The 18,795-nt window shown below is 25.1% G+C and overlaps 1 protein-coding gene across 9 annotated transcripts in view; it reads right to left on the reverse strand.

Annotated features, from left to right (window-relative positions):
• Positions 1–18,795, reverse strand: part of LOC122502289 (hemicentin-2) — a 369,749-nt gene that overhangs the window by 339,540 nt on the left and 11,414 nt on the right. For 5 of the 9 annotated variants that reach the window (XM_043612250.1, XM_043612249.1, XM_043612248.1 and 2 more), the window contains exon 2: positions 17,769–18,090. The exons of the other annotated variants lie outside the window; for them this stretch is intronic. In XM_043612250.1, the coding sequence (XP_043468185.1) occupies positions 17,769–17,862 (94 nt within the window). In that variant the 5' untranslated portion in view covers positions 17,863–18,090. The remainder of the gene's footprint in view (positions 1–17,768; positions 18,091–18,795) is intronic. 9 annotated transcript variants of the gene reach the window in all.

Below are 18,795 nucleotides of genomic sequence, written 5' to 3' on the forward strand. Positions count from 1 at the left end.
CACAATTAGTATTTTCTTTTTTTATTTTATAATTTTCTATTAAAAAATAATTTAAATTAACTGTAAAATAATATATAAATTATAGAAATTAATTTAAAAAACTAATTGCCATTAAGATAATGATCAAATAATTAATAGATGATAGTTTGAAATCGTGACGACTATTTATAGGAGGAAGTATTTTCTCACTATGGAGGAGCGAGTGAATCAGGCGGGATATGGTTTATTAAGAACTTCACACGATAACAGGCGCCTTGTAAATTGAAAGTTATTAAATATGTCGTACAAGGCATGAATGAAGGTTGGAACGAAGAATATTGTCGCTCATTAAAAGACACTATACATCATCGATAAAAGGGATAATTTCATTCTCCGAGGAATTACGCTTACTGCAATTAAGAAAAAATTCCTCCACTATCTCTAATATACGTTACGAGCGGATCATTTCTTACTAAATAAAAATTATATAATAATTACACCAAAACTAATTATAAATCATTTTCAGACTCATTCAATTGGTAATTTATTACAACTGTAATTATTATTATACATCTTTAATTATAATTTCAATTGGAATTATAATTATTACAATTACAATAATTAATTATTAGACCTAGAGAAAAATTTAATTTTTCCCTCAGAGCCAACTAAAACATTTATTTGAAACAAATAATAAATCCAGATGGCTCTGAATGAAATATATATCTTTTTCCTGGGTGTACAGTTGGAATTAATTATTACAATTTTAATTACAATTAATTAAACTAAATTAAAAAACAAAATTTAATTTAAGAACCGAAGGAATAAAAATAAACTTTAATAGAATAGAAAATTGTATTGAGAAAATAATTTATACCAAACTAATTACACTGACGATAAATTCTAAAGTAATTAGAGGACAGGAACGACACCATTGTTTTGAAATGAGGCTGGACCAAGGTGGTGTATTGCAGGGGCGGTGGAAAAAAATAATGCCGACTTGTGCAATTTTCCTGCAGCAATAGTTTATCCCGTAACGATTGAGCGCGCTTGTCCAAGCGTAAATGTTAAGCGTTTATCGATTCTTGCACTCGCCATCATTATCAAGAGATAGTGCCCCTATTCACTCTCTGTGCAGATTGCTGAACTCTCTCCTCTCTCATATAAAATCGCAAAACACCACACACGATTTTTTTTATCAAAATTTATTTTTGATCTATGCAAAAAAAGAATTGTCGATGTAGAAAAAAAATTTATTTTCTATATCAAAACACCATATAAATATGACGCATATACCTGCATAGAAGCATAAATATACAGTATCAGCTTCATGAAAAATGCAAGGAAAAAAGATAATTGAGAGGAAAAGGAGAAAAAAAAAATTTTCTTTAGACATCAGATCAAGAGAGTGAAAAGAAGAGATGAAAAACGAACCGTTAGATGTAATAAAATCAAAATGAAACCGCGCGTCTTATCTTCACTATTTTCCGTTTTTCTCTGATACACACACACACACACACAGTTATATATTTCTTTTGCAGTATTTGGCAAAAATGTGCCAACTTGCAAAAGATATGTGTCACTGATAATAAAATATATCTTTCTCAGAAGTTCACTATGGTATTCTGTTTATATATAGACAAAATAAAAAAGTCGCCTTTCAACTTTTTTAACTGACAAACGTGAAACTTGTATCACACAAAATCATTCGGAAACGCTCCCAAGCGAGAAACTTGTCCACTTCCATGTGCTTGCAATTAATAAACGAGAGGAAAAGATGATAAAACTTGCAGGACTTTGTATCTATTTATTCTCTTCTCTTTTTATCAATAAAAAATACTTGAATTTATTAATTAATTATTTATTAATTACAAGAAAAATAATTGTTCAATTATTATTTCAGTGTTGGTCACGTGCACTAATCGCCATAGGTTTATAAAAACAAACCACTAACAGGAGTTCGAGTCCTTCCAAATGTGGATTTTTTCAAAACAAAATTAAATTCTATTCGATAACAATTTTTCTAAGAATATCAAATTGATATAAAAAGCGTATCAAAATTATTGCGATGCATCGGTTTGATACGTTTTTTGTCTGATGAATTTCATATTCTTAGAGAAACTACGAATTATCAATAAAAATAATGATAATACTAACAATACTAAATATAATAATGTTAATTATAACAAAAATAGTAATGATAGCAATAATTAACTATAATAATCTTCGTGTTTCATTCTTTCATTCTGTCTGTCCACATTTTGAAGTTACAGGATGTCTAACAAGGATTGAGAAAATAATTCCCTTACTTTTCCCTGACTTTTTCCCACCTTTTAGTAAAAAATCTAGAATTATCAAAAATTCGAAAAACCGAATTTCTTAAAATACAACATTTTTTCTTCCCTTTTATGGCATTTAGCTTAATTATTTTTGTGTTCTTCAAAAACACTTTACTTATTTAATAGTCTCCAGTCTTTGGTAAAAAATCAAAAATTATCAAAATTTATCAAAAATTCAAAAAACCGAATTTCTTAAAATGCAATATTTTTTCTTCTTTTTTATGGCATTTAGCTTAATTATTTTTGTGCTCTTCAAAACCACTTTACTTATTTAATAGTCTCCACCCTTTGGTAAAAAATCGAAAATTATCAAAATTTATCAAAAATTCGAAAAACCGAATTTCTTAAAATGCAACATTTTTTCTTCTTTTTTATGGCATTTAGCTTCATTATTTTTGTGCTCTTCAAAAACACTTTACTTATTTAATTGTCTCCACCCTTTGGTAAAAAATTTAAAATTATTAAAAATTAAAAATTATTTGAAAAACCAAATTTCTTTAAAATTTAACATAGAAACAAACGATAATAAAAATCTTCTAAGTTTTGTTTCATTAAAAAAATTTTAATTTTTGTATAAATTTTTAGAAGTTTCCCTGGCATTTAATGAAATTCTCTGACATTCCCTGACTTTTCCATGACTTTTCCCTAACTTCCCTGACCATAGACACCGTGAGTTAGTTTTAGTGTATGCTTTTTTTTTTATTTAAAAGAATATGGTAGGTATGACAGATCGAAAAAATATAGATTTTTTTTCATGATTTATATTAAACAATCATTAACTGATCTAAATTATGCAAATTTTTCTCCTTTTTATTTATAAAAAAATGAGAAAATCGTTAATTGTTAAAAAATTATAATTAAGAAATAGAAAATTACCCATTTTATGCATAATTTATATTTCTCAATAACAATATTGTTCCGAAACTCATTATTTTCTTTTGCAAATGAAACATTACATATTCTATTCTATTCTATTTGTCAATTACAAATTTTAATTGAAAATGAAATAGAAAATTTTTAAATTTTTAGAAAATAAAGGAAAAATTTTTACTCAAAAAAATGTTCTGTTACATTTATTTACGAATTTCTTTAATTGTAAAATTATTCAAAAACATCAATAACTTTTTTTTTTAAATAAATATTTAATCAATATTATTTTTCCATAGGAATTAGGAATTACAAAAATTTCAAATTCAAATCTTTTTAAATTCAATAACTTATAAGAATGTTTTATATTAATTAAAGATGACCAAGTGATAAAATCATTGTTTTATTGAAAAACAAATTTTAAAGCCATGAAAAAATTATTTTATTATTTATAAAAATAATTGAATAATTGCGAAGGAATTTATAAAAAAGTTGTAAATAATTGAATTCATGAGAAATTTTTATTATTTATGAAAATATAATTAAATGTTTGAGTACTATTTTTAGGAATTTGAAATTTATTTGAAAATAATTTAACTTTGGGGAAGAATTTTGTTATTTGTAAAGAATTGGGATTTTATCGAGAATTTTTTTAAAATTTGAAAGATAATTGAATTTTATGAGAATAATTTTATCACTCTTGAAAATAATTGAATTTCTGCAATTATTTGTTATTTTTCCAAAATTGGATTTTTTTTAGCGTTTTCAACAAATTTGAATTACAAATTTTTATATTCTATTATTTTTAAAATTGCAAATTATATCCTAGAAAGTTAGCCGCGCGCTTTAAAGAGCGAATTGTTACTAGTAATAGTATAATAATAACAATCTCCAAAAATTTATATTAGTAGTTAAAAATAATAACAACAATAAATAATAAAAAGAAAAGAGTAACACCTAACAATAAAAAATTGATTAATTCTCATTTTCTCGAAAACAGCGTGTTTTAATAATAAAAGTCATTTGTTACGTTTGCGCGGAGGAACAGAAAGCAGAAACAGCAGGACATTGCGATAAAATAGCGTGAAACAAATGTTCAAAAGGAAATTCGACACTATAACCACATCTTCGGGTACGTGAATGTGTCTGATTTGGTCATTTATTTTTCATACTCTCTCTCTCATTTCTCGTGCATTATGTTGAAGTGGTGTGTATATGTGGTGAAATGAGATTTATGTATTTTCGAGGTATCTTGCTTTATGACTCGACAGCAGAATACTGTCCCCAGGGAGTCTTTTCTGGCAACGACCAAATTCGTCGAACATCATCTTTTGATTTGCCGCCCCTTACCCCATATGTACACCAGAATTGCAATCTCTCTTTCTCCCTCTCTTTCATTCATTCTCTATCTCTCATCCTCAACTTCTTTAATCCTGGATCAATCACGTATACGATTAAATCTTCCTCTCTGGCAAATACACGTATCATGAAAAAAAAATAGAAAAAAAATTCGCTGATTCAAGAAAACTTCTTTTTTTCCCATTTTTTTTTTTTAATCAATATTTCATTATCTGCAAGCAAATAATTTTTATTTTACGGAAAAAATATTTTTTGTTTACCTCTCTATTTCACTAAAAAAAATTTATTTGATTCAAATAACAAATTACTTGTCTGTTATTAAATAAATATTTATACTGGTATCAAATTTTTTCAGTGTTTATTACGATTATTATTATTTTTCATTTATAACTTCAATGAATAAATGTTTTTTTTCATTTCTACTTATTTGAGTTATTTATTTGTTACAAGTTAAGGACTCTTTAGTTTTATACTAATTATTATTATATTATTATAATTATTGCTATGAGTGGAATTATTACTGTTATCAAAATTGTAAATATTAAAATCAATAATACTTTCACTGCCTTTTCAGTATTTGGTTTTATTATCATTTATTGTAATGCAAACTCTCTCAATTTTTCCGGTTTATTTATACTTTTATTTTGTTCATACACAAAAGAAACTAGTAATTCAAATATTATATTTATGGAAATTCGTTTTTTATCAATAAAACATAAAATATACCCGAGGCTTTTCAACATTTTATTGTATATAAACACGATTACAAGTAATAAAAAAAGACATTAAAAACATTTTTTTTCAAATTGATACTTCTGCTAATAAATGTATTTTAATTCTTTTTATCCATTAAAGTAATTATTTAATAATATATTCTCGAACATATTCTCTAACAACCAAATATTACGCAAATATTAAATCCCTCTCCAAATATCCACCGATTATTTGAATATTAGATTTCCTATAGTAATATTAAATATTATAGATATATTAAAAAAAACCTCATAGAGAGCACGCATTGTATGAAAATCACGAGAATTGAAATGAAAAGGAAACATTTCAATTTGGAAAATATAATTATAAGCTTTAAAGTAATAAATAGATTTTTTTCTTTTATATATAAAAAGCATCGAAATGTTTTTACATAAAGAATTAATAAACACCGTAAGAATAATAAACATATAAAAAATTTTTTATTACATTTATACGATGTTTATTAAAGCACTTTTTTTTATTATTTTTGTAAAATGTTTTAATAAATATGACAAAAGTGATAAAAAATTTTGTTTATTAATAAAAATTTTATACTTTTTTGAATTAAAAGTAAAAGACGAAAAATGAAAAATAAACTTACATTCAACTTTGCAGTAAAAAACATTTGATTGTTATTAAAAAATCTCATTTTTAATAAAAAAAAATCTAATTCTCATTAAAAATTTATCTTATTAATGAAAGAAGCTAATTTGTTTTAAATAAGCAAAAAAATTGTTTAGTTAAAGAAAAAATGATTTTCAGCGTTTTGAAAAGTGAAAGATTCATTTAATAAAAGTTTCTTATCAAAATTAAAAAAAAGCTTTTCGGTAGCTTTCCAGAAATGTAAAAAATGTGCTAAAAACCTGATATGTATATATGTATATAGTTTTAGTGTGTATACTTTAATGTGAGCTTTTTCCTAATTTAATGCGACGTCTACATCAGCGGCCTTTTTTCGAAATGGACCGAAATGGATGCTGTTAGCACGCACGCACACGAAAAAGTAAACTCTTCTCTCGTAATGTTTGTGTCTGTTCACTTAAATCCCGTAACGAAATCAGGCAGGTGTGTGAAGGGTCCACATGATTGAATGGCAACTAAAACTTCCCTACTTTCTCCTTTTCTCTCTTTCTCTTTTTTCTCTACACACCTGGATCATCTCTCATGATTCCAAAACACTTTTACACAAAAGAAAAAAAAACAGTCACCATTTTCCCACTGTTTTGCCCTTTTCGTTCAAAAATTTAAATAACAAATTTATCTCTATTCATTCTTATTTACGATCCATAAAGAAGGTTTTCGAAAAAAAGAGCAGACCCAGAAAATAAATAGAAACGTTTAGAAAATATAATGTAATACAAAATCATTAAGAAATACTTCCTTGAAGAAAAAAGAAAATTTATTTGATGAGAAGCTAAACAAATATTAGTTCAACACAAACAAATTTTCACTTTGAGATTTGAACAAATTTTGTTTGACTTAATAAACAGGTTTATATACACAGAAGCTTGTGTACATACAATTCAATACACTTCATTATTAATTTGTAATTTTTCAATACGAACCCTACTATATAATCATAATTAAAATAATTCATTAAAATTGCACTACTAAAATTACTTTAAACGAATTTATTTTCTTTTCCTTATTTTCTCTCTAATGAATAAATTTAACCAAATTTTTTTATTTTCTTTTCTATTTTCTATTTTTGCGAATTTTCTCCATATTAAAAACGAGAACAAGTATAGTAATAATCCGTTTCTATTGAGTTAAAGAAAATTTTTTTTTATTTCTGAATAGAGAAGAAAATGATTCTTTAACTGTAAAGAAAGAATTGTATTCGTTTAAAGTTCTTCTTAATCAAAAAGTAATTATCAGACGTACAAAGTCCTATTATATAGAAGCAATGGAATCAATGTAGCTCTTGAATATACCCCAGATTGACTCGTTGGGCAATACAAGCGCTGAAGTAACAGAAATGAAACTTTTATTACAAAACTGCATTCAAAGACAAGAATCGCAGTTAATTGTCTTCCGCGTAATTCCAACAATTTTCTTTAAATAAAAAATTAAGGAAACAAAAATTTAATCATACAAAAAAAAGTATTTAAATACGAAATTAAAAATTTGAACCTAATAAGGTAAAAATAATAATAAAAATTTAATTATTCAAAAAAGTATTTAATGTTTAATTGTAAAAATACAAAATTAAAAATTTGAAAATATGTAATAATAACAGGGCTCATACCAGTGAAAGTATTTAAAAATATGGACTTTACGGACCAAAAATGAAAAATTACGGACCAATTACTGACAAAAATGTAACCAGTCTGAGTCCCATAAGAGAACATTTTACATAAAACTATAGATTAATTTTTCATAACTATAAAACATGAAGATATCGATAACTCCGAGTCTTTAACTCGGAGTAATCGATATCTTCATGTTTTATAATAATTAAAGATGACCGAGTGATAAAATCATTTACAATTAAATTATTATTTACAAGAATTTTTAACTAAAATTTTTCTTTAAATCGATTATTTTTAATAATTTTCGAAAAAGTTCTTTGACAATTTTCAAATCCATTTGCTTACAATATTCAATATTACGAAAACTTTGTCAAAAAAATTAATTTCAAAATTCAATTATTTTTAAAAATTCACGCTATATTGCTTTTAATATTCAATTATTATCTAAAATTTTAACTGAAATTAATTTTTAAATCAATTTTTATTAAAAAATTCTACTAGAATTCAATTATTTAAATACAAAAATAAATAATTAATAGAATAATTGAATATTTCTTGAAATTCAATTCTGATAAACAATTTTATCAACAAATTTTTAAATAATTGAATTCTATCGACGAATTATAATAAAATTTTTAAGAATAATTACATTTTTCGAGAAATTTGATTGAAATATTGTATTAAAAATAATTGAAATTCTGAAATCAGTTTTATTATTTGTGAAAATAATTGAATCCTTAAGAAGAATTTTATTATTTTTGAACAATATTTATTTTTTTCGAAGAATATTATTACTCTTAAAAATAATTGAATTTTTGCAATAATTTGTAACTTTTACAAAATTAAATTTTTTTTTATTTTTTTAACTAAACATCTTCTATAAATCCATTATTTTTAATAATTTTTGAGAAAGTTCATTGAAAATTTTCAAATTCATTTGTATACAATTCAATTTTACAAAATTTCAATTATTCGTAAATTTTTCAATCCTTATTAATAAAATCAGATGTCTGTCTGTACATTGCTTAAAACTTCAAAATGTTAACATGATTAGTTATTATGGACATCAGAGATTCCAAAAATGTTCTTAAAAAATTTAATGTATGTATGTATGTATGTATGTATGTATGTATGTATGTATGTTTGTCTGTCACAAAAACTTTGTACCCCAATCACACAAAAACATGTGAATCGATTTAAGTCCAACTTGGTAGGTTATTAGGTATTGACCCAAGGAAGGTTTATAAATTTACAGATTTAAAAAATATTAATTAGAACGGGAGATATTCAATTTTTTCAAAAAATTCAAAAAATCGAAAATTTCAAAATTTTTTATTTTTCATGGATTGCTTTTGAAGTTTATATACTTGAGTATTATATGTTATTTAGTCACATTATAGCATAACTTTGCAAAAAATAAAGTCCTATAACTAATATGTAAGTATAAAAATGTTTTCAAAAAATCGAAAATTTCAAAATTTTACATTTTTTTATGGATTGCTTTTAAACTTTCTATATTTGAGTATTACATGTTATTTGGTCACATTTTAGCATAATTTTTCAAAAAATACTATTCTACAACTAAGATGTAAATATAAAAATATTTTCAAAAACTTGAAAAATGGAAAATTTCCAAATTTTACAATTTTTAATGGATAGCTTTTAAACTTTCTAAAAATGAATATTATATGTTATTTAGTCAGATTTTATCATAATTTTGCAAAAAATACTATCCTACAAGAAATATAAAAAAATTTTCAATATATCAAAAAATCGATACTAATTACTATATGAAGTATAATTCAGTAGTATTTTTGGAGTCTCTGATTAATATTTTGATGTCAAAATAGTGCAATTCAAAATTATTTATCAAATCAATCTAATATTTTCAAGAAGTTCAGAAATATTGAAAATGGAAATTTTTTATGATTAAAATGATTTCGCAGGATGTCAAGAATTGTAAGTCACCTGTGATACAATACAAGCATATTATGCCACTAGGCAAAAACTTACATGTTAAAACGTTTTTTCATTTTAACTCTAGATTTAACTTTAAGAGATGTTTTGAGCAATGTAAAGACAAAAGTTAACACGGTGTCTATTTTTGTTTAACAAAATTCCCTGCTTTGTCCAAACTTTTCACGGTTTATGTCTTTTTTGTCAAATTTAAATTTACTTGATTTTATCCATAAATAAATCTACAAATGGCTATAAAAATTTACTTATTTTATGAAAATACTGTTTCTTAAGTTCATATAAATATAGATTGTATTACTTGCTGTCGTACAGTTTTCTGTTTATACTAATACATTTAACTGGGTATCTGCCAAACGGGAAAAACTGTAAAAAGCTGGGAATATGCCGAACCGGGAATTTTCCTATCAAATTAAGAAAAAGTTTCATTATATTAATTCGCTTTTAAAAAATTGCTTTTTACTTCAATTTTTATTGATGTATAATATTTATGAAAACAGACCCGAGTCAAAATTTAAGCCCTACTTTCAGCCTAAAATTTAGGTCTTATGTTAGGTTTTAGCAGTCGTAACGTAAGGTCTACTTGCGATACAATTAGTTCCAATTAGACTCTACTATAACTCCAAAAACTATATGGAAAATTTAATTTTTTTAATACATTAATTAAAGTACTACAAATTGATAAATATTGTTCTCTGCATTTGAATTGGTTAAAATAACTAATTTGATAACAAAAAGTCAATCACTGATTCAAATAGTAATATTTTCCTACTAAAATAGCTATAATGGTAACTAATTATTATTTTTTTCCGGTCAAATTAAATTCCCTAGCTATTTCCTGATTTTCCAGATTGGTAGAAACTTAAATGTATTGGTAGAAACTAAAACCCGTCGAAGACGGGTACGACAGCTAGTTAAATATATATTAGAAAATAAAAACTTGAAATAATTTTTAAAAAAATTCAATTATTTCTAAGAATTCAAGCTCCAATGCTTTTAATATTAAATTATAATCTAAATTTTTAACTAAAATCCATTTTTAAATCAATTTTTATGAGAAAATTCTACTAGAATTCAATTGTTTAAATAAAAAAAAACAATTTATTGAATATTTACATGTTTTTTAAACTTGAATTCTCTTAAAGAATTTTACCAATAAATTTTTAAATAATTGAATTCTTTTGACGAATTTTAATAAAATTTTTAAGAATTATTACATTGTTCGAGAAATTTGATTAAAATTGAAATAATTAAAATTCTGCAATGAGGTTTATTATTTATGAAAATAATTAAATTCCTAAAAAGCATTTTATTATTTACGAAAATAATCGAATCCCTGTATAAATTTTATTATTTTTAAAAATAATTGAAATTTTGCCATGAATTTTATCAAAATTTTTGAAAATAATTGGATTTCGGAGCGAAGTATTTAATTATTTCTAAAAACAATTGAAATGTTGACAATAAGAATTAAAAAAATATTTTGAACATAATTAAATTTGTGTGATAAGAATTCTGTTAATTTTGAAAATAATTGAATTTCTATATTCATTTGTAATTTCTCTAAAATTATCCAAATTATATCGTACAATTTACGAACTTTTCATCCTTTTTCAATCAAATTACGGACTTTACGGACTTTTAAAAAAAAAAAACAAAGTTACGAAGTTTTTACGGACCTAGTTCGAGCCCTGTAATAATAATTATAATAATAATAATAATAATAATAATAATAATAATAATAATAATAAAATATAAATAATAATAAAAATGATAATAACTGACACGAGAAGAAAAATCTCAACTAACAATTTCGTGACTTAGAAAACAATATCGATCGAAAAAAGAAAAAGATTTTCTTTTCTCGAGGACAAAAAATCACGGTAATATCTTAATTGCATTAGGGTGTTTCTTTTTTCAAACAGAAGAACCTTTTTCGATGACCGTGAGAGATAAGTGGAGAATTTATTAATGGATCAAAGTTCCAATAAGATGAATCACTCCCATCGTCTATTATTTCATCAATGAAGAGAGGCCTTTCAATTACATTATAATTACTCAGGCCCATGACCCCAACTGATAATAATGCACTAAATGGAATGAAGAGAATCATCCCATACTCCAAGTTAAAGGGCGAGATTAGTGAAAAAAACACACAAGAAGAAAAAAAGAGACGATAGATTTAAAAAAAAGGGACAAAATAAAAAAAGCGATAAAGAGAGAGAGAGAGGACTGGAGCAAAACTGGCCTCGCTTTTAGGCCCTTTGAACCAAACCACTATTCATTATCCATATATATATCCCGCCCCTTTTCTCAATGCTCGTCGTCGACCCATGACCCCCATGGTATGCCGGGTGTATAGAGGGTTGTTGCATTCTCCACCAGCATGTTGCATTTATACATACATATATATACACGTATGTATAAATCCCAACCAACAGACCATTTCATCATGTTTCGTTTTTTTTTCTTTTTTTTTTCAGTACACACCCCTATTCACTAACCGATTAAGAGCATGTGAAAAGACATCGCATTGGCAAACTCAACCCGATGTATAAAATGCGGAAATGGTACATAAATGCGCGGCTCTCTCAAACTTCCGCAAAATATTCGATGGATAAATACATACGGCGAGGGAGGAGAAAGAAGGGGGAGGGCGCATAAGGGCAAAATCCCTCGAGGAGCTTTAATATATATATGTGTATGTCTGTGTATACAATACCTATGGGTATTCATGTGTGTTTGCAGTTCATTGAACATGGACGCGTCAACGATCCTGCAAAACACGTGACCAGATTATTGCACATCAAACAACATATATATAAACGCACATTGAACAATATACTAAAACACATCATTTAAAAGCACTGAATACGATATATGATTCGAGCAAATTTCGAAATATTCGTACATATATATGTATCGTAGAGAATAGGATTATCAATATACCATTTTACAATAGTGTCATTGATATATATATACACACATATATGTATGTACTTGAAATTTGTGATGAAAATTTTGAGTATCACTTTTATTTTTTGCTATAGGGGCTTTTCCAGTATTAATATACCGCATGCCGTGTATATTACAGATTAATAGAAGTGCGATTTTATGCTTTGTCATATATATCGTGAAATGAGAAAAGGATTTACTATTGACAAAGTATTGGATGGTATAATTTATTTAGGGATGTGAAATTATATTAATTGATTGTCAAACAAAATTGGCACAATATTATTTTTAAGGTATATAGTCGAATATGTTGCGATTGAAGACCTAAAATTAGTGCCCTAGTTCGAGTGTGTTCAATCAATCGAAAACCGCATATTTATTGTTTAATATATAATTGTAAAAAAAATTGTCAAACTAAAGCAAGAAGTCACTACACTTAGAACAAATTTTTTTTATTTCAAAAATAAGTAGCCGGCCAAAAAAATATATTTGAAATAAACATATATTTTATAATAGAATAATTAAACTTAATTTTTATTGAATCAAACTTATTATGTGTTGAATCAACATTATTATGTTTAATTAAAAATAATTTTTGGTTGTCTGTATAATAAAAGATAATTATGTTTAATTCAAAAATATTGTTTTCTGAGTGTCATTTAGAACTGATTTTGAGTGTACTAAAATTTTATTTGTTTTAATTTATTACTTAAAAAGGGTTTTGATTCATTTTTTTAATTGACCAATCAGTAAAAACTGACTGCTATTTCAAAAAAATCTTAACTGATTTCCAGTGAAAATTGATTAGTTAAAATCTGGAGAAAATAGAGTCATTAATTCGCAGTCAAAATTCATTGATCATCAGTGAAATTTAAGTAATTCAGAGTTACAGAGAAGCCAAAATTGAGTTACTGATAATAATTAGTAGAAATTTACTGATTCAATTGGTAAAATAAACATTACTGATTCAATCAGTTGTATAAAAATACAGCATTCATCGTCAAATTTACTAGAATTTATCAGTTAATTTTAAAAGTTATGTTCCCTCTAAATTTGAATCAGTTAAAATTTAAAAATCATAGTTTTAACTGATAATCAGTGACTACCATTTTGCTTCTGAATCAGTAAAACATAACTGATTGTCAATGAAAAAATAACTGAAAAGTTAATTAAACTTGACTATAATTGAATCAGTTAAAAAATACTGAAACATCATTTCCCGTGCAGAAATTTTGACCGGGGCCAGATCGGGGCCAGATCGGGACAAACCGGGCCCCGATCTGGCAACCCGACCTGGCCCCGGTCTGGTTGAAACACTAAAACCGACCGGGGCCATGGCACTTTGCCCGATCTGTCCGCCCTGTCGGGACCCGGTCGGGGCCATGGGATTTCCCCCGATCTTTTCGCTACCCAGGTAGAAATCCAATACTGACTGCATTTTATTATATTAAAGCTCGTTATTTGATTATTAAAGCATGGGGAGTATTTACTTCAATATTAATAATTATTATTATTTTTGTAGTAAATAAACTTTTATGAATGTCATTAAAAATGTAAATAATTATTAGAATTGCTTTTATTGAACTAAGTTTTTAAAAAAAATATTTTTCTTATTTTCTTTCATTAATTTAGACAGACTATCTTATTTAAATTAATGCCTAATTTATTATTATTATTGTTAATAATTATTTAAACCTATACTTTATGTAACATTATTAAGAATTATACACAAAACACTTAAAACTAAGACGGAAAAATATCGCACGCACGGGGGATCGAACCCTAGACCTCGAGGACGCAAGTCAAATACACATACCGCAAAGCCACGCAAGCTTGGAAGCGACCTCGCTTAAACTTCCTTTTGAATCATGGGACCGTTATATACAGTATTATCATAATAAATTGACTGTATCATATTTATTTATAGAAAAATTATTAAAAATGTATGTTATATATATATATATAAATTAATATGTTTATCATAATAATATGGTAAAAATTATTAATTTAATTATTTATTCTCTATTATTTATAATTTAACTATTTTTTAAAATAATAAAAAAATTTTTATTATTAATAATTCACAATAATACTAAAAATTATTAATTAATAATAATTTATTTTTTTGCCTTAAACATGGAATTTCAATTTAAGTGTGAAAAATAATTGGTGCGTTTGTCCTATTGTTTTAAATTAAAGGAGAATAAATTCCTAAGACATCCCTCGAGGCCAATTTTTGAGTTTTTAATTGTTTATAATTTTTATTTTCAAATTTCAATCAAAGTTAACAAATTAACACAATTTTTTAAAAACGGACGTTTATTTTCTTATTCCGTTACTGCACATGCTCTAAATCAGTTCAAATTAATCCAATATTACCAGCAGACAATTAAAAACCTATAAAGTAATATATTTCAATTGTCATAAACAACATTAATTAACAAATAGTTAACTTTGATTCCTCTCCAATAAAAAATATTAATATGTCTTTTTTCTTATAATATAACTTATTTAAATATTTAATATTATATATCCGTGGTCTTTTAACATTATCCAAATAAAAAAGTAAACGTGAAAAAAAAATTTTTGGTGGAAAGGAACAAAAATTAACTATTTGTTAATTAATATTATTTGTAACCATTTAAATAAGTTATTTTTTAAACAAAAAGGACACATATTTTTAAAATGAACTTAAATTAAAAAGTAGATGTGAAAAAAATTTTTTTGGTGGACAGGAACGTAAGTTACATAACTATTTATTATTTAATATATTGTTTATAACAATTTAAATAAGTTATTTTTTAATCAAAAAGGACAAATATTCTTTAAATAGACTTAAATTAAAAAGAAAATGTGAAAAAAAATTTTTAGTGGAATAGGAATCAATGTTAACTATTTGTTAATTAATATTGTTTATAACAATTTAAATAAGTTATTTTATAATCAAAAAGGACAAATATTCTTTAAATGAACTTAAATTAAAAAGAAAAGGTGAAAAAAACATTTTTTAGTGGAAAGAAATCAAAGTTAACTATTTGTTAATTAATACTGTTTATAACAATTGATATAAATTACTTTCTGTTTTATTAATTGTGTGGTGGTCATATTGTATTAATTTGAACTGATTCAGATCATATGCAGCAACGGAATAAGAAAATAAGCCTCCTTTTTTGAAAAATTGTATTAATTTGTTAACTTTGATTGAAAATAAAAATTATAAACAATTAAGAACTAAAAAATTGACCTTAAGGGATGTCTTAAGAATTTATTTGCCTTTAATTTAAAATAAAGAATACTGAAACCGGTTAAGAATTGTAGGCTGTAGACAGTTTTGAACAGTAAATTGTAAAAAAAATCCCATTGTGCGCTGTTTGTAGATCCTTGGGCAAACCCGGCCTGGTCCTGGTCGGGGCCACGAAGTCGGGGCCAGATCATGAAAACCCGACCGGGGCCAGGGCGGTAATCGGGAACAAAAGTGGCGATTTCTGCACGGGTTGTATCATCTGATACAAATTCAGAGAGTTGGTTTTTTTAGGCACTGATTAAATAAATAATTTTGTAAAAATTAACTAATTCATTAATTAAAACATTAATTCATTGATTGAATTACGAAAAAGTCTACTAATTTAAATTTAGAGAGTCTAAAAATTATTTAAATAATTGCTCTCTAAATCTTAACCAGTTAAAAATAAATAATTTAGTAGTAAAAATATTAAATATTAGTTGGCAATTAAAAATAAATATTTCAGTTGGTTTCTTTTAACTGATTATGTTAGTCAAAATTAAACTCAATTCTCAGTTATTTTTTAATTGAAAATCAGTCATTTTTTCACTGACAATCAGTTATTTTTAATTGATTACAGAAGCAAAAAGTCAGTCACTGATTTTCATTTGAACTGTGATTTTTAACTGATTAAAATTTAGAGAGTACAAAATTGTGAAATAAAAATCAAGTTTGAATATCATCGAAACAATATTTTTTAATCCCTTATTCACCTGACTGTACATAGATAAAACAATTTTTAACAAAATTCGAATTATTTATAAAAATAAAAAATTGCAAATTCCGTTATAAAATTATTCCAAAATTATTTTTTTCAGTGCGGTAAAAAATATTTCCAGGAAATATAATATTTAACGAAGATTTAATATTTAATTTTAGAAAAACGTTTATAAATAAAAAAAATACTTCATAAAGCCAAATGGTTCAGCAAATTAATAAATGATGAAATGTTATAACCAAGTTTAAAAACACGATTGAATAAATTCCTCTGTATACCTATAAATAAAAATACAAAAATTGTTTTTCACAATTTTTTGTTTAATAAACTAGAATTGAATGGGAATGGAAATTTTATTTACACCAAAATTTTAATAGTAAAAATCCTTTTTTTCCATTTTAATTAAAAGAAAAAATAATTAATCCTCACTAGTACAAAAATTTCATGTTCGACAAATTTAATTTACATATTATCAAATATTTGAATAAATCAGAAAATGTTTGTTTTACTAAAAATGTGAATATTAACTTTCACATATACTCTTAAAAATGAAGTGAAAAATTTTACTAAATTAAAAATCCCAGGGTATAACGTAGACTAATTCATGATAATTAAGGTAAGAAGTAATGACTACTATATTTGAATAAAGGGAAATGAAGCATTAAAAAATCTGACTTTAATTAATGTTCCTCTTTTTTAGGTGCATACTTCAATTTTATCAGTATTTAATAGATGTGTAATTTATTTTAATTTTTCTCTCTTATATTTTATTACTGTTTTGCTACACTAATAATTATTATTAGTAATAATAATGATATTAATAATATGAATACAATAATAATTATTATTATATTATTACGGGTTTCGAGCCCCAGCAGAGTTAGTCCCCCATTTTTTCATAGTTTTAAATTTATTTTGCAATTCTTATTATTCATAATAGTAGCAGTAATTCTTATGTATACTATTATATATGTAATTATTTAGTTAAGAATTAATAATAATAATTACTAGTAATAGCGATAATAATTAATACGAATATTATAAACGTATAGAATAATAAATAACAGTAACTTGTTTGATAATTTATTATTCCGAAAAGAAAAATCTGAATAGAAAGCACATTTTTTATTTAAAGTATATAGTTTCTTTTCTATTTCTAATACTTTTCTTATATTGATAATAATATATATATATAGAATTTCGTGAAAATTTCATTCCATCTGAATGACTTTTTCAATGAAGAAACTATCGATTTTCAAGAAATGTCCGAAAGAAATATATCGACTTACGGGTCGCTCCGGAAGTCTGGAACAGCAGGACGATGGAGAGAAATGCACCCACGAGGAAAGTGGTTAGGAAGAACGACCGCGTACTGCACCCCATCACGGCATCACTACCGACGTTTATCACTGCTGTAGTTCATCAAACACTTGTTTAAAAAAAGAACAGAGAAAACCAAAAACAAAAAAATCCTTTTTCTCAATTCAATATATAAATTTAGAACAATGTTTCACCGTATAGTGCGCAGATTCACTGGTTCACCGAAACAATTTAATTGTCAAACAATTTCCTTTCGTTTAATTTGATTTTTTACCACCAACATCGACACACCTTTACGAAAATATATTTTATTACCACATTTTCATCTCTATTATACCCGCACCAAGAATATTGATTTCTAAATTTTAAAGAGGATTTTTCTTTTCTTTATAAAAGTATTTTATTTTTTTTATTTAAACATAAATTTCCAATAAAATCTCTTTATGCTCTTTGAAAAATAAATCCGCTTTTGTATTAATTTTTAACCTATTTTATATTATATGTATTTAATAAAAATCCACTTTATTTGTATAATTCGTTTTTATAAATTGTTTCTAAAGTTACTTTTGTTACCATTGTTTTACTGATTGAAAATAAAAAAATTATTTTTCAATAATGCCAAGTATATTTGTAAAACGAGAGTAAAATTTTAAATTCAAGTAAAATAAAATTTACGTAATCAAATTTCAAGAGGGAAATATATAATTTTAAAATTGAATGAGAAGGAATTATTTGAAGAAAGCAATAAAAAGACAATGACACGCAATAGAAATATATTGTGATGATGAGTTGTTCGGTATGAATACAAATTTCAGGTTTAATAAAGAAAATAAAGGAATATAAATTCTGTTGAGGATCTGTGTGCTTCTTCCTTCTTTTCCTTTTTCCTTCTTTTTTTTTTTTTTTATTTTTTACTCCTCGCCAATTCTTTAAGATAATTTATCTCCCAGACTCTTCCACCCACGTAAAATCCCCATCATTTGCAGAGAGTAATGG

Source organism: Leptopilina heterotoma, unplaced genomic scaffold (genome assembly GCF_015476425.1).
Source record: "Leptopilina heterotoma isolate Lh14 unplaced genomic scaffold, ASM1547642v1 Lhet_226, whole genome shotgun sequence".
NCBI classification, from domain to species: Eukaryota; Metazoa; Arthropoda; class Insecta; order Hymenoptera; family Figitidae; genus Leptopilina; species Leptopilina heterotoma.